The sequence below is a fragment of the Ornithodoros turicata genome, unplaced genomic scaffold, assembly GCF_037126465.1.
Source record: "Ornithodoros turicata isolate Travis unplaced genomic scaffold, ASM3712646v1 Chromosome113, whole genome shotgun sequence".
Taxonomy (NCBI): domain Eukaryota; kingdom Metazoa; phylum Arthropoda; class Arachnida; order Ixodida; family Argasidae; genus Ornithodoros; species Ornithodoros turicata.
In genome coordinates, this window is record NW_026999298.1 from 268,534 (window position 1) to 290,400 (window position 21,867).

Consider the following 21,867-nt stretch of genomic DNA (forward strand, 5'->3'; position numbering starts at 1 on the left):
CTCCCTGCTTTTGCCACACGTGATCACTGATCAGTGCTGCCTCTACGCACGAAAAACACACTTATGTAAAGCTGTATTTTAATTTCATCATTTGTGGAATTTTATGCTAAGGAATTCCTCCCGTGTTGTACTTGCATATTAATCGGCTCACCTGAAACGTCTCTTGGAAATCGTCCCCGAGCACGCCTGATGTTCCACCGGGAGACTTTTCATTAAACTCCACCACGTCAGTTGTGAATGCGGCCTCGTCGTCTTCCGCCATTTTCTTCTCCTGAAATCCGTGCACTGACGCAACAACACAATGCAGCAGAGCTTTCTGCACTTTGCAACGTGCCAGCAAGTCTCCGAGATAAACTGCAAAGCTTCGGCCACTGTCTCTCACGACGGCAACTAGCTCCGAAAACACTAGACGAAGCACCTCACAACACAAGAGCCTCACACTACGGCTCCCAGCCAGTTCTGTTGCGGTCAGCCGGGACTGGGGAAGGTTGGGGTAGTAGCTGCGAATGAAGTATAAGCAGGCGGTCACCAGAGCTTCCAGATACATGCTGCTCCGGTAGCCAGATAGCGCGTCGGGTGCAAGATCACCGTGGAATCCATTCCCAAACATAGACTTCCGATGGCGTGCCAGGAGCGTCAACAGCAACGCTCCGCGCTGTGAGAGAGAACCGCCTACACTAGTGGTGGCCATGCTACACAGTGTGGCTCGTGGGTTGGACTCAATGATGGACTTTATGGCATTAAGTGCATAATGCGTCTTGTGGGAATCAAATACTTGCGAATAAAGAAGTATGTGTGTGTGCAAAGGATGAGCCATTAACGAGTTTTCACCCTGTTTTGGCACTGCATTGTGACTGAGAGCATCAACCCCGACTTCCACTTTGTTTCCGCTCGATGATGCCGCATCAACTATCTCGTCCAGAATTGCCCGTACAATGTCTCGCGGGCTTTGCTCTTCCCCGTTTTGGGTTACGACCTCGGTTAGCTCAATCGGAGAGTCTTTTCTCAGACCTGTCCCGTCAGCTCGAGTTATGTTTGAGAAATCTGGCGGATCGCAGCTGTAGACATCGGGCATGTCTAGAGACAAGAGAGATCCAAAAGGGTTCACAACCAGAGACATTGGCTGGAGAAGGTCGAGCGATGCAGGAGGAAACTCAATGTCTTGAATCGTAGAACTGCGGGTCACAAATTTGGATCCATTGCCTTTTTCAGGCCCAACCATGGATGTCAGTGCTAGTACCTTTTTTTCCAAGCTGCTGCCGATTGTCTTCTTAGACTTGTCTACGTGATATATGACGTTTCCACCGACGCTGCTAATTGCGAAAATTTTCGTGTCCGACGGTAGATCTTCGCACACTGGTGTTGTTGCCTCAGGTGTGCTGACTTGCGGCTGCTGTATGCTCACATGCTGAATAGATACTCTCGCTGTGTCTGGGTGAAAGAGAACAAGCATGGCAGGCTCCAAAAGACGTGCCAGGTCACCACGCATAAGGGCATGGTTCAGCCAGATGAGGGATGTTGCACGATGCGCACCTGTTTCTTTGTTCAGGCAGTCCAGCATTTGAAAGAGACACCTGGATAGTGGATTCGTAATTGTAAGGTGTCTGCTCTATGCAATGAGTGAACACATAAGCAAGCACAGACTGGCAAAGTAGCACAGAGCAAGTGGGGTGATAATGGGAAGCTCAATCTGTAACATTAAACGAGTTGTCCTGGCAAGAAAGTACGTACGTGGTTTGTCCCAACACTTCATTCGAATAATGGCACACTATATTACACAAAAAATATTCTGGAGTGCACTAGCAGCTTGGAAAGCACAACGTGATGTAGAGATACCAGTTGTTTTGTTCAAGAGAGTATATGTAACTATACTGCATATTTACTCGCATACTGGATGCACTTGCATATTGAACGACTCCAACTTGTGTGCCGAAATGCTGGTACTTTTTCAGTTCCATGCACATTAAATGCACCATGACTTTAGTAGCACGGCCGGATCATCTCACGCAGTGCCAGCCAGTCACCAGCAGTAATCGGGGTTTGTTCACACGCGTAACGATACGCAACTCAAAGTAGACAAAATCTCGGCAATATGAAGTGCATGGTGCTGGTTACCATTGTCAAATAAAATTAAGTATACTAATGATCAAGTGCTGTTTGCAGTGCCAGGTGGGCAGCTGTGATGGTGATCTTGAGACACCTGCACATTCAATGTACAGAAAAACCCAGGGGAAATATGCACTGTTTCATGGAGAAACAACATGTGGACAGCGATGGAGATCGCTGTTTCGAGTACTCATGCAACGATGTTCTACACTTTTCCACTCGCGTAACTTTCGCACCACGTGGACTATCTGATGGAATAACTCTTCCGCGAATGCGAGGACACAAGAAGAATGGGGAGATCAGGAGGCTGACCACTTAGTCAATGTGCTCTTGGAGCCCGTTTCACAGGGTTTCTGCATTTTTGTTTTCCCTGGTTACTGTCAGTTTCTGCTTCAGGAACCTGCAGAGCAACTCGTGTTCAGTTCAGCACATTATCAGTCCCGTCTGTTGCCAATGACAGCACACCAGCACAAACATGCAAGGCAATTGACCTGGACGTCAAATTGGCAATTGTCAACGAGCAATCATTATCGAGCGAAAGTGACGTGCATCACTCAGCATGGTCTACAGTCTCAATAATCTTGAAGACAGAAGAAAACCTGCACAAGCAAGCTACCTGTGACAATGCAACTGACAGCGCAAGAGGATTCGTGAGTGCGTGCACGACAAAGTTGAGGACACACTCTACAAGTGGTTTGTTGACGCATGTTCCTGCAGTGTCCCGATCAGCAGCCCCGTGTCTACCGCGAAAGCAAGGCAGTTTGCCTTCCTACTCAATAACAAAGACTCAAAGCTCTGTGGAGGATGGCTGCAGAGATTTAAGCAGCGGTACGGAATAACGTATCAAAAGATTGTGGGTGCTGCCCCACCAGTTCCGAAGTCCCTGCAGTGGAACATCACATTCTGAACCCTATGTCCTTCTTGTTTTGTTGGTTGAAAAAGGAGTTTCTGTCTTCAATACAGCGGAATGTTTTTCAATGATGGGTCAATACAGATGTTGTCCATGATCATGAGAGAGAACCGCATAGGGCTCCATAGGTTTGGTACCTATTGTGCTGTCCATTGTCTAAAAAGCGAGTTTCTATATTAACAGGATGTAAATAGTCAAACCTCATTACAACAAAATGCGATATAATGACATTGGCGATAAATCAAAATAATTTGGATTCCCCTGCAGAAGGCCATAGAGATCATTGCATTGCATTCTGATCGTTGTACAATTTTTAGTAACGTTTTGAAATGTGTCCCGAAATCTTTTCACACTCTGTATATACCGATCGATTATCATTACGAGTATCATTCCCAGCATATTTCGAAATAAAATTAAGTTGAATTGATTATAATTACGTAGAATTGAGGTTACAGCAGGAGAGAAGTAATCTCACACTTGAAGGATACAGTGGAGGTGAAGAAAAGGTCACAAGATAACGGAAGCGAGTTCAGAACAGAACAGAACAGAATTTGACGAATCATAGGATCAGACGAACAAACTTCTTCAATGTAAAATGAGGGGGATTCCAAAGTGCAGCACGTGGAGGACAAAAATTTAGACGACTTAACAAAAATGAAGAATCCACCCGTGAATGAACATACTGGTGAAGGAATATGGAGTCTGCAACTTTGTGTCATGAAACCAACGTGTGTAGGTGTAAATGTTTCAACTGCTTGAAGTATTTCAAAGCTTACGGACAGGGTATGACTCATAACTAGAACCTGAAGTTTTCGGGCAAGTGTAAAAATCTGGTAAATGAATATGTGCTGTAAGTTCATGTAAATCCGGATGGAAAAACTTCCAGTACGCTAAATTCTGGGAGAAATCGGGTTCAGTTACTCGAACTAACTGAACAGCGTTGGTACAGCTTGGGACAAACGTTTACGGAACATGGCTCTGGCGTGTTTCTCTATCGGAGCGGCCCCTAGCTAGCTGTCAGGAGCAGACTGAAGAAGAAACGGGAGACTGGCTATTCTATCCATTGCTCAATTTGTGCCATAGCTTCTGTTTGCTCCTAGCCTGTCCCTCCTTTCGAAAAATGTGACATCTCAGTGTTCCAAAAACTTTTGCCCCAAGCTGTACAAATGATGATGTAACTCCGTTTGCCGCCAAACAAGTTAGTGTGCTAAACTACAGACATCTCAGTGAGAGCAATTTGCTGGTAAATATTGGGTTTCACCCTAAAGAGGCAACGCTCAATTCAGGGTGCAAATTCAGGGAAGAACTTGAGGCTCTACTCATAGCACATAGTGTTCGCTACTAAAACAATTCACTTTATGACCAAAATCTTTTATTACTTGTTCAATATTGCCTTACCTATCAAAGGAACGAATGGGGCTAGATGAGGATGACTGAAACTTGTGATCCCGACTCAGATGCCACAAGATAGAGAATCTCTTCTGAGCCTCTGTTCGCTCCTACAAGGAAGTAGCCTAAGCATTAAATATGGACCACAACAAAAGCCTGGGGGCACTTCAAATTGTCCAGTATTTTTTTATCGCACATTCAATTCAATTCAATTTATTGGTTTACCACATTACATGATGGTGTATTGCAAGGGGTGCATTAGTTGTGTTTCTGCCTGTGATGTCTAAGGCCCCTGGTTTTCTGCTGCAGCAAATTCAAAATTCTGCGGCACAAACTTGTAAATTACGCTATTATCCGTGGCAAGCAGTCAACGGCTGCTTGAAATGGGAAACACTTTATCTTCACGGGTAATGTGGGAACAAAGAATTTTATAAAATTACAGATTCGAAGCACTGTTGTGACTCAGCAATACATACATGATACCTTGTGTTCCCCTCTGACAAAGAACGCCGTCTGTTGCCTGCAATCATTTTATACCTGCTGCAAGATCTTTCGGCATCTACTGAGTTTATAGGAACTTTATAGGAAGGAGTTTACAATACATGCCCTGGGGAAGTTACATCTTTAGGACACCCTTTTTTGTTCTTGGGCTGCACCCATTACTGTATAAGTGGTTAAATTTGTGGGCTCAATAATTCGTGAATATATGAGAAGCCAGGATCAGGCAATTACTCGCGGAACCTTAAATTCGCGGTACCGTGCTGCGTCCACACTGCATCTTAGGGGCCCTTCTTGAACTTCTTGGAAGAAGCTAATAAAAGGTATCACAACTGGGTAACTCGTTCAATTTGTCTTCCTTTTGAGCACTTCTGACTGAAAGGGCTGCGATTAGGGGGTCCTACTCGGCTTGTATCTGTCATTGCCGAATTGCCCTGTCTCCCGTCATTCTTGTCATTGGATCGAGCAGGTGCGGTTGGCACTCGGTAGTGATGGGAAAACTTTTACAAAGGCCTATATGCGTATATGCGTGGCAGAGTGCATACATGCTTGCTGGATGATCCAGGCTTACAAGGAACTGGAATCACGGGACACCTACATCCGTGCGGGACTCATACGTGAAGGCGGGACGACTGTCTCCAGTTGCAGCAGCGAACTGAACACTTTGCGAGGCAATGTAGTGTAATAGCGTAAGAAACCCCATGTACATAATTTGCCTCAGCGCCCTCGGTTAAATTTCTTACGTATTTCGTGCGCGTATTTTTCTGTCATTGGTTCGAATGTTTTGCGGGACTTCAAATTTGCGAAAAATAGGTCATCGTGAAAATTACTATGTATACATATTTAAGAGTCTTTAACGGCAAAATCCCCCACACTGGCACCGCTAAACTGCACAAGGGAGGAACGCCGTCCTTTCCTCAGGTGGAGTACGCACAGTAAACTAGGGCTAACGTTTTCTTAAAGGGGTTCTGAAACAATTTCTAATCTTTTAAAGAACTCACCTCGTAAATATTGATCTATGCGTACTGAACATTCACATCAAAACGCCATGTCTCTGTGATCCTGCGTTACGAAGCTACTGCAATCCAAAAGTTGCACGCTGAGTGAGCTCCTCCATTGCTCTCAGCTCTTAACCTCCTTGACCGTTTTTGGAATGATGTTTCATGTTGGAGAAAGGAAGTGCATTCTCTTCCATGTCCATGACGCCGTAAGCTCTTGTAAAGAGGGAGACAGCCCCTGGACCGGCTTCAGTACGGTGACCTTCAGGGAACTTCGGGCAAGCGCACACCCCTAAAACGTCATTTCCTGTTCATCTGCCAACGTCTCTCAGTGCTGTTCAACGCCACCGTTGACGGTGGCTCGGAAAAAATGCAGTTTTAAAAATCCCATATTTAAAAGACGTTCAAGTGAGGAATGTGGTCTCCATGGACTACAACGTATGAAATGATGCCGTACATTAAGTCAGTTTCATTTCATTTCTGAACCCCTTTAAGGTAAAGCTCAATCTGTCTGTGCTGGACTCTTTCCGACCACATCTCGCCCCAACAGGTACATTCTTGCGATGTTGGACAAATTCACCAAGTTTGCCTAATTGTTCCCACTCCGCTTCCAGACATCACCTGCCCTCATGGAGAAAATGGTGGTCTTCTGCAGATATGGGATTCTAGCGAGCATCTCCTGTGACCCTGTATTCACAAGAGTCAGTTTTCTGTCAGCAGCAAGTCGGGAAGGAGTGAGAGGATATCCGAGATAAACGAGGTCACTATGCGTCTGAAGACGCCCGCTCGTTCTCTAGCATTCACACGAGTCAGTTTTCCGATGGCTGTCAGTTTTGCAATCCCTTCTGTTTTTGTTTTCGCACTTGCATTTAGTCTCTGTCTAGCGTAGAATGGACCAATGAAAGAAAACTTACTGCACTTGGGCTCCTTGTGGATGATGCAGAGTGCATTCACACCAGAAACCGGGACAAGATATGGGACAAAGAACAGATTCCGACAAAACAGTATGGAATGCAAAACAGCATTAACCCAAATCTCCGTGTGAACGACCCAAACGCCTGTCGGAGTATTTTGAGAATAGACGTCACATTCGATTTTATTTTCCACAAATGAAGCATATCTCGATGCTGAGCACCAATATAGGCGCAATAGCGCGCCGACAAGTGATCGACTGGCGACGACGCTGCGATATTGAGCTACAGGTAGTCAATAATTAATTAAATTAAGTTAAATCATTTCAGTTTTTATTTTCCTTTCGGTAGGAAGAGTAGCTTTCAATTATTATGTTTTCATACATCTACTGGAAAGGTACAAGCGAACGATTATGTACAGTCAAGGTTCGTCCAGCGAAAGAAATATCCGCGCTTATAAAATTCGTACTTCGTATTCCGTGTCGGTTTCGCCTCACGGAGAGAAAAAAACATCCTATGCAACACTACATTGTAGGCATCCATCTATGCATTGCATAATTGTTCCGATACTGCTGCGCCGGTGTGCCGTTGCACCACTTTCGGAGTTCCAATTCAGAATTGGTCATAGTACAGTGAATGCTGTTGTATGAGACACATGCAGAGCAATTCTGATGAAATAAAAAGCAAGCGCGACCCATATCCGCTACGTCACCTTCTTCTGGCGGCAGCAGAAGCCGTCGGTCGTCAGAATCTGACGGGAGGACAAGATATCTGGCTGACTCCGACTGCCGCTCCGGAGATCAGAAAGTGGTGACGTGGCGAAAAACGCCGGTCACGTGGCACCAGAGAGCGGTGACGTTCCCTGCCGCCTGAGCGTCTCGTGCGAATACAGGGTGACAATCGTAAACCTTTTGTCAGTAAAGTGTGAAAACAGGTGATGCGCCATTGGGGTATCACGGACCGGCACACAGTACCCTACAGGCCATGCGGACAAATGGTAGAGACACACAACACTCTGGTAAAGCAGGGCATAATGGCGTACTGAGATCCCCATCGCAATTGGGACAAGCATTTCTCGGAGACTGCATTCACCCTTGCGCACAGCAGAAAGTCTGGTGACGGGGTATACCCCAGCCTATCTGTGGTACGGACGGAACTACGCACACCATGGATGTTGCGCAAACCACAACCTGACCAGGATACCTCATAAGTATGGTTCAGAGTCGTCCAGAGGCTTGAAAGATGCCCTAGATTTTGCTCGGCATCATCAGAGCAGCATAAAGCAGATACAGGAATGATGCTACAATAAGAGCCGCCACGACGGGATGGACCATTTGTGATTACTTCCAGGGTAGGACCTAATGGGTACAACGTATGCGACCCACGTTCACGCCGGCTACTTGGAACTGCAAATGTGGAACAATTGACTCCTTATTATAGTGCATAATGTCTTCACATTTTAGGGAGGGGAGACTCTTATGGTCCAGGGGATAGCTGATGCAAGTGAGGGAGCGCGGGAGAGGAAGGGACTGACGTCCAGGAAGGGAGAGAGTATGGGACAGAGAGAGAGGGTGGGTGAGGGGCACGCCGGCTTGGACGGTGGAAAATGGTGTGCATCGGTGCTTGTCGATATCAACACCGGCACCATTCCCCCTGAAGTCGGCCCAGGACAAATACTAAGTATGTAAGCATACAGTGTGCTACATAGCACATATATGACAAAGACAACATTGAAGTGCTCCTTCAGTGTTTCTTTTGTAACGTTGTTACAGTGTAAAATGGTTGGTCATTAACAATGTTACATCAGCATTGCAATGTAACATTTTTGCAATGTTGTTTCTGTAGTATGGTTGCAACTAGGGGGTGTGCGAATCCAAATATTTTAAGTCGAATGGGGGAAAAAATTCCGAACACCGAATCGAATATTCGTGCACAATTTACAATATGTGACTTTCACACTAAAAGTTTCCATTTTGTGGCCCATCGCTTTAGTGTAATTTTTCTGGCATTAACTGTCACAAGAGAGACATGCAATTCTTCTGTTTAAAGCTCCTACTCTTTAATTTTACATCAGAGTGCTTCCTGCTTTTCAGGTGAGCCTACACTTACTCGAGTGGTTAGCTTCATTTCAAAATTTTATGTCCGGCAGTAGCATGTTATACGGATGAAGCTGTAATAGTTTCAGACAACCACAGGCCATTTGTGAAATAAACGAATTGGCACCCTGCCTCAGCTTTGCCATGAACACCCATAGTTTCTTTGCTCTCACCCGAGGAACCACACAAAACAAAACAAATGTTTGCTCTCACCCGAGAAGGAGAGGAAGTTGCACTGCTGAAATTTTAGACATAAAGGACATCTTTAAAACACCCTTCTTGTTTGTGGGCTGTAGTCATTACTCAAGAGTAAACTCACAAGCATCAAATTAAAGTCCCCCGTCGGCGCCACCCCTTCCACAGACGATGTCTACAAAACTAAGTTTAGATAACGTTATCTTAAACTAAACACGGTCCGGCCTGTGTTGATCCTGCAGCAAGGGCAATTTCCTAAAGCAGGATTCACCTCATGCACGGAAGCATCATGTGAAGCCCACTTTCGGGTTGTGTCGGTCATATTCGTGGAATAGTCGAATATTCGAAAAATCGAATATTGAATATTCGATTCGCGAATCGAATAGTTTGAGCGTTTGATATTCGATTCGAATTCGAGAACTCGAATATTCGCACACCCCTACTTACAACATAACGAAGGCGGTCATTAGCAACGTCGCATCAATGTTGAAAAGTAAGATTTTTGCAATGTTGTTTCCATGACATTGTTGCAACATAACAAGACGGTCATTAGCAACATAGCATCAATATTGTAAGGCAATATTGACGCAACGTCAGTGCAACAATATGTGCTGACTGGGATGTGAAAGGCATCATCTCTGCATTCGAACGGTACTACAATTGCAAAGGTCGATAAAAGCTTGTGTTTCTCGATGTGCATACCATTGCAGAAGCAGATATAATTAATCTTCTGCTAGAGTACGACAATGGTCTCAAAGAACGTGAGGAGAAATGTGGCCTCTCCATTTTAAAAAAATCAAGGAGGCCACACCAAAATGTGTGAGACCGGTACAGATTACAGCGCCTCTAGTGGTGGCACATTGTTAGCTACAAAGCCAGTGAAGCTCAGGTGTGTCATCTCTATGAAAGTCACTTTCAGTGCAGTATCAAATTTTCATGAGGAGCGGATGACAACAACTGTGTGCACGCAACCGGAGGAAGTGCCGAGCCGTTTCATGTAACACCTCAGTTGAGAGTTCTTCAGCTTTTCCCAGGGCCTGCAGTGCTTCAACCAAGGCAACAACAAAGGCTACATATTCAAACAGGCTTCTCAGACTACTCAACAATTTGAACCAATTCAATGTCTCCTACAAGTCTGAAAAGTTATTCGGCAACTGTATTCCAATTCACACACTCGTCGTGTCTGTCACCATACCCTGACCTGAGCACAGTTAAGATGGAAGTTGTTGTAAGATGAAGCACCCAAGTATAAAGGAAGGGTGAAACTTACAATGTCGGACTTCAACAAATATGTCAGCAAGCTTTTCCGTTACACCACAGAGATTGATTACAAACAGCGTACATGATACACATCCATTCACAAAGGACAATCTAGGAAACAATGTGTAGTGACCTGATCATCTTCACTGGCCAATGTGTTGCAGAGCACATCCTCACAGCCTTCATTACCAGCCAAGCTGTGGAGCTGCTGCAGCAATTCAGCTGCACGCAGGTGAACTTCTCCTGCATGTTCTCCTAATAAGTTCCACAGGCATCGGGCTGCGGCTCCCACAAAGTGAGTGCCTTCAAGAACAGCCTAGAAGTCCAAAAAAGTAATTGCAAGAATTACTGTGGTATCACTACTATGGTACGTGGAAATTAAGCGATTTGTATTGTGGTATCAATAGTGAGCACTACAGATGTTTATTCAGTCATTAAATAGCATTCTCAATGATAATATTTGAGACAGGATGTTCCCACGAGCTGCTAATGTACTAAGACAAGTTAATACGCGGCGACCGAGCTTTCTGACGGAACAACTTTGACATTTTATTCCTTGCCATCGGACAGTCCCAAACTATAGATTTTTTTGTACAATATATCAGGTACAACGACTTTCAGTGTGCGCAGACAGCACCGGTCAATTCTATTTTGATCTTTAATTAAAAATCGCCAAAGTTGCAACAAAATTCACATTTTACTCATACAGTCGATCCACGTTTATCCGGATTTCATTTATCCGGATCCTGCGCTATCCGGACAAAAAATGCATGGGGACAGATTTCTCCTTATGTATTTCGCCCCATTTATCCGAAGTTCAGCTTCCGCACTCAGACGAGAATTCCAGGGAACAGAAGTGACTAATACCCAACAATCGGCTTCAGTTATCCGGTCATTGTCCAGGAATGACACTTGGCCCACACCTAGTCAAGCGAGGTCAAAGACCCTGGTCGTGGCCTCATTTTTACTCACACAAAGAGGGTGTTGCTAGGAAGAATTTTCTCCCTTTCCGACTTTGCATGTTACACAAAAGTAATCCACTGAGCAGTCTGGTCATTTCAGACTAAGAAGGTCCACAACGAGGACCCCTGCGCTGCAATCACAGATGACGACATCGTCAGTGTCGTCGCTTCCAATAGTGTTCAAGAAGAATCTGATGATGAAAGCGGGGATGCACCAGCTGTGAAGGTAGAAAATAGGTGGACGGCACTTAGAGCAGCGCTAGTATTTTTCGAGCAACGGAACAATATTTCGCAAGTTAATGCCATTAGCAAAGGTCTGCAAGAACTGGATGTGTGTATAAGAATGAAACAGATGACAATGGATAGTTTTCTGTGTAATGGTCAATAAAGATGACCTTTTAGGATCACTCTGGATTTTCGTGCTTCACTTATCCGGCTCCCCCCTATCCGGACATTTTCACAGGAAACGGAGCCGTCCGGATAAACGAGGGTCGACTGTATTTGTCTTTACGCTGTACTCCTGCTAAATACACCATCAAGATATATGAGGTACCGCTGTGTAGGTCGAAGCGTGCGATTTTTTGGCTTAAGATGGCTACTATTGCACCGCACAGTCTGCACAGTTGCACGCGATTGCACAGTTGAATATCGAAAACACAAGCCGATTTCAGTTGTCTTGCGACGTAAACACCCAATTATTAAAAAAGCACGAGCCATCAGCTCAGAACGTCGCTGAACTCCACGTGAACAACATTGAGATCCGACTGTGGGAAAAACGAGTCAGAAAGACTCAAAATATATTGCTAAGATGGGATTTGCGGTAGATCTGCATCCTGAGCTCTGTCATTCAAAGCCGGAGACGTCGGCAGTATCGGACGCCAATAGTCCTCTGGCGTGGTCCTCCCGGTCGCGGTGTACATCATGTGCTCCGCACTCCACGTTTGTTGAGGGCTATCCCGAGTTGTGCTGAGGGGAACCTTCCGTTTTGGGAGCACATGTAGGTCATAGCCTGGGCAACGTAACTACAAAATATGAAGGAAATCGGAGGTGGTTTTTTTGGCTCATTGAAAGCCATTCCATGTTTAGTGAATCTTGAAATGTGCACGTGCAAATCCATCAGAAAATTTGGATATGTAAAGGAGCTGAAACTGAAACCACATCGACCAGGAGTACAAGCTGCGCAGCACCCATTCCACATCAGGAGGCCACCTGCTTTGGAGATTGGAATAGGTGCTAACTTACTGGCCGGATCAATTACTTTCCGAGACTCCATCGGTGAAGGTGACGCGAACACTGTTTTGGTTTTCGCTCATTTGCATAGCAAAATTCAGCAATAGATTTTTTATGGCATGTGCTCGTTTCAGAATCTTTAAAAGTTAGAACAGCTTTTAATGAGGGCTGTCTCCCGTGCTATTTCACTTTTGCCCAAATTCCCTAATTGTATTTATTTTCATTTCACATAGAAATGAAGGGTCAGGTGCTAAAAGCAAAGGAATCCCTGACAAGGCATCTGACTCCTTACAGCAGTTCAGTAGAGGCATGATTGTACCAATTAAATAATGTACTACAAAATTACTTATAATCACTACATTACACTAATAACCCTTCTAATGACACTTATACAGTAAAATCTCGTTAATTCGGATTCAAGGGACCGCAAAAGAAATCCGAATCATCAGGGTTTTCCAAAATAACGAATTTATGCTAAAGAACGCTGATCTTTATTTTTTTTACATGCGCTACACTCACGCAGGTTTATCTCTAAAAAAAACTGGCCAATAGTTGCCCGTTTCCCAGATGTCCGCACGCAAATAACGAGTTTCCGGACGACCGCAAGTACACTAGTTCCTCAGCACAAGCGCCATCGGGGCCGCCGTAGAAGAAGCTTTTGGCTTGGGAACATATCAGAGGTCCACTGAGCAGTAGTTTTGCGTTCACAAGCGTTGGTTATTGACTTAAGAAGTGCGTCCGCAACTTGTGGATGAGTAGCGGTGCGGAACCTCTTGCGCTTTCCTTGAAACTTTTCAGTTTCATAAGCTTCCCAGGTGAAAAATGTCTGCAATCCCAAGTGGTTTATGAAAAAAGGTTTCCACTCGAAACCACTTTGAACCGCTTCGTATGTAAGTGATTTCAAGTGGGAATCCTTTCATAAACCACTTGGGATTGCAGACGTTTTTCACCAGGGTTGGAGGATCTGCACCAGTGCGCTCCGCTTAATTCCGAACTTCCACATTACTTCTTGCCGAGAGAACCCGTCCTTCAGGGATCTAAGGACTTCCACTTTCGTCGCAAGATCTTCCGCCTCTTATTTTCCTCTTTTTGCGTGAGCAATAATGGTCATGTGCAGTCTGAATGCCACGAGGAGCAGCGTGCAATAAGAGAGGGAGAAAGGAGATAGAGTGATGACCTCTCTCAATGCAATGGGGAGCTTGCGCCGCTCTTTTTCACGTTGGTGACAGCCGATTGTACGACCCGAATCCGAATTATGTGGAGCCTGCTTAATTTTTCAACGAATTAATGAGAGTTTCCTTTCATAGAAATACATGGTAGTTTTGACGGGACCAACTGGAGGAGCCAAATTATCCGAAATTCCGAATTAACGGGGGCCAAACTAACGAGATTTTACTGTATCGATTCAAACACTCAATGACACTTATATCGATCTCTGTCGTCAAAATTTTTCTATATGTGCATAATTTGTATGTGTTCCAAATAAATGGCTCCATGAATTAAAGAGTTAAGTTTAGGCAATCTGTCCCCTTGTAGTTACATACTATCTTTGAGAGTTGTCTGGTCGTATAACTCAAGTGCAAACATTACATGTATGCTTTATAGTTTTTTTATAAAAGTTCTCAAGTAATTAAAGAAATGCCCCGTATTATCCACCATGTCGAGTGTGAGCATGGACTGTGATGCAACAGAAGTAATGGCAATATTTGCTGGTTCTGCATGTCTGCAGGTGCATCAGCATTCGGCAGTATGGGTCTTTCAGGTGCATCAGCAAAACTGCAAAAGGCAAGCACTGAACCAGGGAGAGAGCAGCACGTGTGGAGTAATAAAGGAAGGATGCTCCTCCGCTTGAATCCAGCGGAGGACGTCTGCTACTTGGTGGCAGGGCAAGTCGCTTAGAAACAATATTGCAACACCTAGGGATTTCAGACAAGTACATCGCAAGATTACACCTATGATGACGCATTGCGTGCAAGCTTCGTTTCATACCTGGCAATGAACGAATGAGAAAAAAGAGATGCGTGACCAGAGAGAGTCAAACTGAACCAAAAGCCGTTTTACATTTCACGATATTATTTCACACACGCAGATGTTACTATATTCACGTATATTTATTTCATACCCTAAAGCAATGAAAAAGAAAACATGAGATGCCCCCAAATTTGCACAAAAATGTAGTGCCTGGACACTTAAATTTTATGTTCGCAAATGACCAATTGACAAGTGAAATATATAAGAAACCCAGTATGGAAATGTGGTTTTACAAAAAAAAAAAAAAAATTAATTAAAAATGCCACATAATATCTGCTAGCAATTGTAAGATTGAAGCGTGCTTTTGAGTGGATGATAAACTGGCACACGAATAATGGGAGTGTGCCCCGAATAAATAAATAAATAAATAACAAATTCGAGGTATAGGCAGTGCTTACATGAACACGTGAGAATAATCCAAAGTAGAATGCACACACAGGTCAATAAATATTTTTTCAGAACACACGTACTACGCATGTAACCCAAAGTGGGTGTCCTACAACTGTTTTCTCCTAATGTTGAGCATGTTGTTCGGGGGAGAGGGAAGTGGGAGGGAGGGGAGGACCATTAACTTATATCCCTTGTGGTATCCATGACAGCATAGACACAGGTAGGAACACATTATCCCAGTATTTGCACTAGCTCATTAAAATGTGTTGAAAAAGGAAAACTGATAGTAAGAAGAATTATACAAAAGCTACATCTAGTACATGGTGAAACTTGACACAATATTATGAGCAGCGATAGGACAGGTTCAGGAACCTGGCCGTAGTGTTTTGCATTTGTTACCGAATGTATTTTCTGGTGCGCCATTGACATCTTGCGCTTGAGGATCCAGTTAAGTTATTCAATGAAGACACAGTAAAACCTCCACCATCTTCCGTAGCGTAATGGTTAGGACTGTCGTTTTCCACGCAGAGACCAAGAGGTCATGTTGGTTTGAATCCCAGCACCCCCAGTATTTCCATACCAATATGAGCACAGTTCCCCTGACGTTGCACCCCCTACTAATAGCCACAGTCCGTAAGCTGCTAATAGCCACAGTTGCTTCGCAGTGCTAACGCATCATTTAAACCCTCAGAATTTTTTCAATGCAAACTCAATAGAAATACGCTAAGAGTTTTTCAATACAGACTGAATAGGAACTCTATAGCCTATTACCATACAGGTTCAATATAGACACAATAATCGTTTCGCAACGCAAACTCAACATGACATTTACAGACCATGTTGCAATAAAAACTCAATTACAAATCAGTGGCCAATTGACTGATATGTTTGCAGCTTGCTACAAAAGCAGGGCGTACACTTTTCAGTTTCAATGAAAACATACGCAAAGTGTCAAATAATGGTGCGGGACCTTGCCGTCCACTTCTTCCATGAAATTCTAATTTGCAGTTTACACTGATCACGGTAGGTGGAGAACATCTGATTCGATAATGTACATTCCCATCCTTTGTGTTAAACCATCCCAAAAATCCACCATGAGCGTTGCAATCACCTGTACCATTCGCACTACAAAATTAAGCGTACGAACGAAAATGTTGTAGCGCAATATACATACTGCGGTTAATTTGGCCTACAGTCACATTCCGATCGAGCAGTGTACCGGTACCATTTAGAATTAACCGGTTTGAACGAACATAGTCGCCTTCCAGATCTGAACCAGACATGACTCTTATGGTTGAACCTCAACCGCACCAAATGATAACAGTTTGACTCTCTGTGTGACAAACTTATCACTGCGACTAAACATATAAGGCATAGTTTCAAAGCCTAGCCAAGTCGATCCATGATGGAAGACATATTGTGAAATTTATTCTGTAGCTAAGTTTGCTTAGTTTTCCCCGTGCTATTGAATGAAAGTTGAGGAGACTGTTGAAGGCTTCTACAAAGCACCATGGGACAACATACCTGAAGCTCAAGCGGCCGTACCATAGGGAGAGACACCATGGCACCTGATCCTACAGAGTTTGCAGGATTATGGTTCTCTCCCGTTTTCCTCTCAGGCTCCAGAACCAAAGTGGCTGTTTGGGACAGACCCAGAAGGTGAAGGACAGTACCCATGGACGCCAGCAGTATATCGTGGTCGGGACAAAAGCAGGCTAAAATCAGCAGATAACGAAGCCATTCTGGCAGCTCACTTGACTCAGTACCTTTGAAAGTAGGGAAAAAAAGAAGCCTTATGTAACCCCAATCAGATAAGTAGCGCCTTAAGCAAACCAAATTCATTCTGCGCATCATTAGTGGGCAAATAAATGCGAGTGAAAGAAAGATAATCGACCCATAGTAATTATTTATTTATTTATGGGAAGCAGAGGAGGTCCCTCTACATGTAGGGCTGGTTTCGAAAGCATCTGTCACATCCTTACATGTTGTATACAGGGTGTCCACGCTAAGTGTGAACAGATTTTTAAAAAATATATATAACACTTTTTCCAAGATGAAATCAATTGCAATATAGCATATGCTAAAGGGCACTCCCTAGTAGAGCATTAGCAAAGTTCAAAGGCAATGTCTTAATTAACTTTCATTAATTAACTTTTTAATAATAAAAGCTACAAAGTTGTCCCAATGAGAACATCTGTTCCTTTCGGTCACCTGATATCGTAACCGTTTTCAGAACAAAAATCCGTTCGATAGATCGCCCGCAAAAAATTTGTGAAGGAACGCCATTTTTTTCTTTGTTTTGTTAATTGTGCTTTTTAGAAGACGGGTCTTTCTTTCACCCCCAATGTGAGAGGGAGAAAGAGCACACTATCACCTCTCGCGCCCTGGAAAAAGATTAAAAGGAAACAGAAAATGCAACCCAAGATAAGGCCAGTTCCGATAGAGTCACCCGATACATTTGTTTTTGTTCTGTTTCAGCAAGTTAAAGCTCATCTTCGACGCATGAGGCGGCACTGTGCTCCTTCCCCCTCTCCCCTAGAGATGTTCTCATTGGGACAACTTTGTAGCTTTTATAATTAAAAAGTTAATTCATGAAAGTTAATTAAGACATTGCCTTTGGACTTTGCTAATGCCCTGCTAGGGAGTGCCCTTTAGCATATGCTATATTGCAATTGATTTCATCTTGGAAAAAGTGTTATATATATTTTTAAAAAATCTGTTCACATTTAGCGTGGACACCCTGTATATATCAGTAGAGTATATGTCTGTAGAGCGTACATCTAGACAATGTTCATTATGTCAAGCAGCTATATACTGAGTTGCGTTAATCAGCATGCGTGGCTCCAATCCCTTTGCTTCATATTTTGTACCACGCATGTGGTCACATGATGCGAGTGCAGGAATTACGTTTATCGCGATACGAAAGGAAAGGCTAGTCAGACTGTGGTCGGCTTGCTGTTCCCTTAGAAAGAAAAAACGCGACAGTGACAAAATGAGCGTATGAAGAACTGCAAGTACCATAAGTCACTGATCACAAGCTGTTCAGCGGCCTCACTTATGTCAGTTGTTGTAAGATGAGGAATGCTGCTGTCACGACATCAGTTTTTATGCAGGGTCCAGTAAGGCTAGTAGCATAAGGTGAGTATATTCCACTCGGGCAATGCCGGAGTGTGTCACATGAGGGACATAGAGTAAATGCAGCAAGTGCATTCAAAAGGAAAGTTTGAAGATAACCATCCTCTGTCTGATGTCACAGAGAGTCCTAAGCTGGGGAAGTTGGTACATGGAAATTTCAAAAGACGCAGCCAAAAACAGAGACAAAAGAAACACACATAGGGATGGGACAAACTGTGAACTCACGACTAAACTTTATTTTTTCTGCGCATACACTTAAATACTAGGGCAACAGGTGCCCGAAACCAGACTATGCTACTTCCTTAGATAACTTCTTCCTGAATCGGGCTGACAGATGGAGTGCTGACACATTTTCCCCCCTTTCATGAATCAAAAAGGCCTCATACACCTCTCGATCACGCTGAAATCGGAGGCACGTTTCAACACAAGTTTTGTCGAATGACACAACGATATGGCTTTATTGTTGTGTCCTTGTCACAGCCTGATGTCCCCATGGGCCCCATGTGCCGGTGTAAAATCTGTGGAGTTGACCACATATCATGCAGTCCCAAATGTCTCAACTACAGCATGGTACGTAACAACAAAAATAACTTTGATCTCTTATAATAATGCTGAGTGGCTGAGTGTCGAGAGATTTTGTACTTAATGCTACTGTATACATTACTCCACCATTTTTACCAAGTGATGGGCAAAGTACCACAAAACTGTATACTTAAAGTAAGGTACCAAGCACAGTGGAATCTCACTAAACAAAATTACTGCTTTAACGGAACAACAGGAACGCAAGGTTGTTCGTAATTATGCAATGTGAAAATTCTCCAGTCACACAGAACGAAAATTTTTACACAAGTGGGTAAACGGAACACAAAACCAAACTGACTGAACATCTCAAAGCATCACTGCTACGCAAGTCGCAGCTTGAACCCTCTGCTTCAGGAACGGCCACAATTAGTACGACTAATTGTACGTCGACTAATTGTACGCAAGTGTACGACACAGACTAGTACGTTAGCAATAAAATGCTATTAACATGGTCACTCATTACTCTTTCTGGTCAGGAAACTGGCGTGAGAACTTCATTTCAGCGGCCGAGCGGAGCATGGTGGCGAGGCGATCGTTCGGGGGGAGACTTACGTGTCCGCCAAATGCCTGCACGAATGGCTTGCACAGTATTTCTATGAGTGTTCGGAAGTGTACACCTTTTCCTTCTTTGTGCTTGCATTCTGAGTGCCTAAGCGGAGGTTCTTTTTTAAATATCCTCGAAGTTTATTGCAATCTTTGCACTCTGTTCGTATGTAGGAATGATCTACACATATAAAGGAGACTTCGCATGATTCAAGCGTGCAGCATTTTGTGATGGCTATATGCTCTTCATGAAAGGGGAGCCTTAACTTGACGAGGACTCAATGAAAGTATTTTTTCTTTGTCTAAAAAACAGCGATGACTGGTCTACGGGTATCAACAGAAAACATTCGCTAATAGGCTTATTGGAGATGTATTGCGATGAGTGTGGCTGTTGAGCTTGTGGCGCGCCGAGCTGCCATCATCCGATGGCACTAGTGCTGCTACAAGCTCCTTCAAGTTGATCACTGTGTGACATGTGTAACATCAAACACTAAGAACCGTAAAATTTTCAAAGATATATAATTCAACATGATATCAATACAGTAACATGTGCTAGGGCACAGCCTGGGGGGAAAGATGTAATGCCAAGTCGGCTTAGTAAATGAAGTGTGCTCATACCTATTAGTTTTTGCTGCAACGGAAGCAGGCAGAGGGAGGGGTGATGTTTTTTTCTTTCTATCTATTCATTTTTCTTTTTTTAATATCTGCGACGCTTCTGCAATGTGTTAAAAGCTTCTGCGGACCATACACTATAGACTCTAGAGCCCATTCATGGCCGTGTATAGTGATAAAAATACATAGTTTCCTTGTCTTCATGCTGAATGTGGAGAGAAAGGCTAACACAAGAGATCTTCTCTCCTCCTCCTTGCCCTTATCTCTTTCCAGTTTTCCTTCTTTTTCATTTTTTGTTACCAGATATCACCGTGTTGTTCTCGTAAATGTAGATTTTGGGCAATCCAAAAATTTCCTTCTGACCTTCCAAATAAAATTCCATTCCACCATTTTAAATAGTGTGTTCAGCAAAATGTCCTGGAACTGATCTCACTCTAATGCCGAGGCTATCTACAGCGCGATGATAGTGGAGCCGTTGAATTTGACATTTGTATCTTGCCGTTGAATTGGAGCCGTTGAATTTGACATTTGAATCTTGTCAGCCAAATTCTATAGTTGGAAAGCGCTATTGGCCACACTTTAGCGAGAGGAAATTCCATCGTGTTAATTCAATAACCCGGCTTGAATCCTGTTGGAATCGGCAAAGGAACATATTGTTTCCTCCGTAATTAAAGAGTAATCGTCCAAATAACATTCAGGTGGCACCAGTCATTGTGCCTGCTGATTTTGTTGTGATCTCTCACGAGTTTTCCCATCGTCTCTTCCCAAAGCGCGTAAAAATTGCTCTCTAGGGTACATTAAACCTTGTGCATGGCACTGCACCACATGAAAAAACAATATAAGTATATTTGCTCGCCGAAAACGACTGAGCCATACGACTTATAGCATCCCCCGGCTCTCATACCACTGGAAATCACTTTAGATGATTAAAGTAGAGGATTTCTATCGTACTTCTTCTGAAGTATTATCTGCCTGCATTGAAATAGAATCACCTCGCAATTTTATCTCTGTTCAAGTTACAACAAACTGCCACGAGTAAACAAGAAAATCACGCATTTGGAAAGTTTCACCCTCACGCAATAACTACGGAAAGCGTCATTAGCTTACAATATATATCTGGATTGAGTGATTGTGCAACAAAATGCAATAATATGTTTCTCGACCATCATTGAGGGCCACGAGTGAGAGCAAAATTAAAATATTCCGTGTCAAAGAAAGACAACAACGAAAGTTGCAATATACGTGTCAAATCTGCAAATTTACGTTCACTGAACTGAAATGTGTCGGCTCAATTCATGAATCGCTTCGAGAATTAATTGCTTCTGCTACGAACACGAAATGAACTTTAAAAAGTAGCTTATCAAATATTCTCTGAAAACAAGCAGTGCTGAGGAAACGTCGTCTGCTCCATGAGGGTGTCTCCCCCTCGAATGACGTGATCACCCCAAGCTGGAGCAATTGCCCCTAAGTGACCTAGTCCATCGTATTCGAGCGGAGTTTCCTGACCAGAAAGAGTGTTGAAGGACCATGCTACTACCAACGGCATCGTAGAAGCGCACATCGTGCTTTTGACCTTCAAAGCAAGATCCGAGTTATCAACAATTTTGAGAGAGGTTGCTACACAAAAACAGCACTTGCGATTAAGTAAGGGATGCCAAAAAGTATGCTAACGAGAACTCTTAGCGAAAACGACAAGCTGAGCGATCACTTTAGTGCTTCATGATTTGGACTGCAAAGAGAAGGACTCGAACTCAGTGCCTACAAAGAGCTTTAAAAATGCTTAATACTGTGGATAAAGCATGCCCAAAGTCAGATTATCCCAATAAATTGGCCGATTGTTCGTGTGACGGTAGAACATCTCAATGAGGACTAGAATAAAGTTGAAAATTGCGCTTGTGTTCCTAGTCTTTGTGCATAAAAGCAATGTGCATAAAGACTGCTTACAGCTTCTGCACTCCTGGAAATTACACAATTTAAGGTCATACACGCAACACTGTAAATAGAACTCCCGATAAACGT

At 43.6% G+C, this 21,867-nt stretch overlaps 1 protein-coding gene across 2 annotated transcripts in view; it reads right to left on the bottom strand.

The window, feature by feature from the left end:
* Nucleotides 1-21,867, bottom strand: part of LOC135371587 (protein dopey-1-like) — a 98,975-nt gene that overhangs the window by 48,441 nt on the left and 28,667 nt on the right. For both annotated transcript variants that reach the window (XM_064605574.1, XM_064605573.1), the window contains exons 10-13: nt 16,501-16,742; nt 10,497-10,679; nt 4,415-4,515; nt 152-1,574 (exon numbers count right to left, since the gene is read on the bottom strand). In XM_064605574.1, the coding sequence (XP_064461644.1) occupies nt 152-1,574; nt 4,415-4,515; nt 10,497-10,679; nt 16,501-16,742 (1,949 nt within the window). The remainder of the gene's footprint in view (nt 1-151; nt 1,575-4,414; nt 4,516-10,496; nt 10,680-16,500; nt 16,743-21,867) is intronic.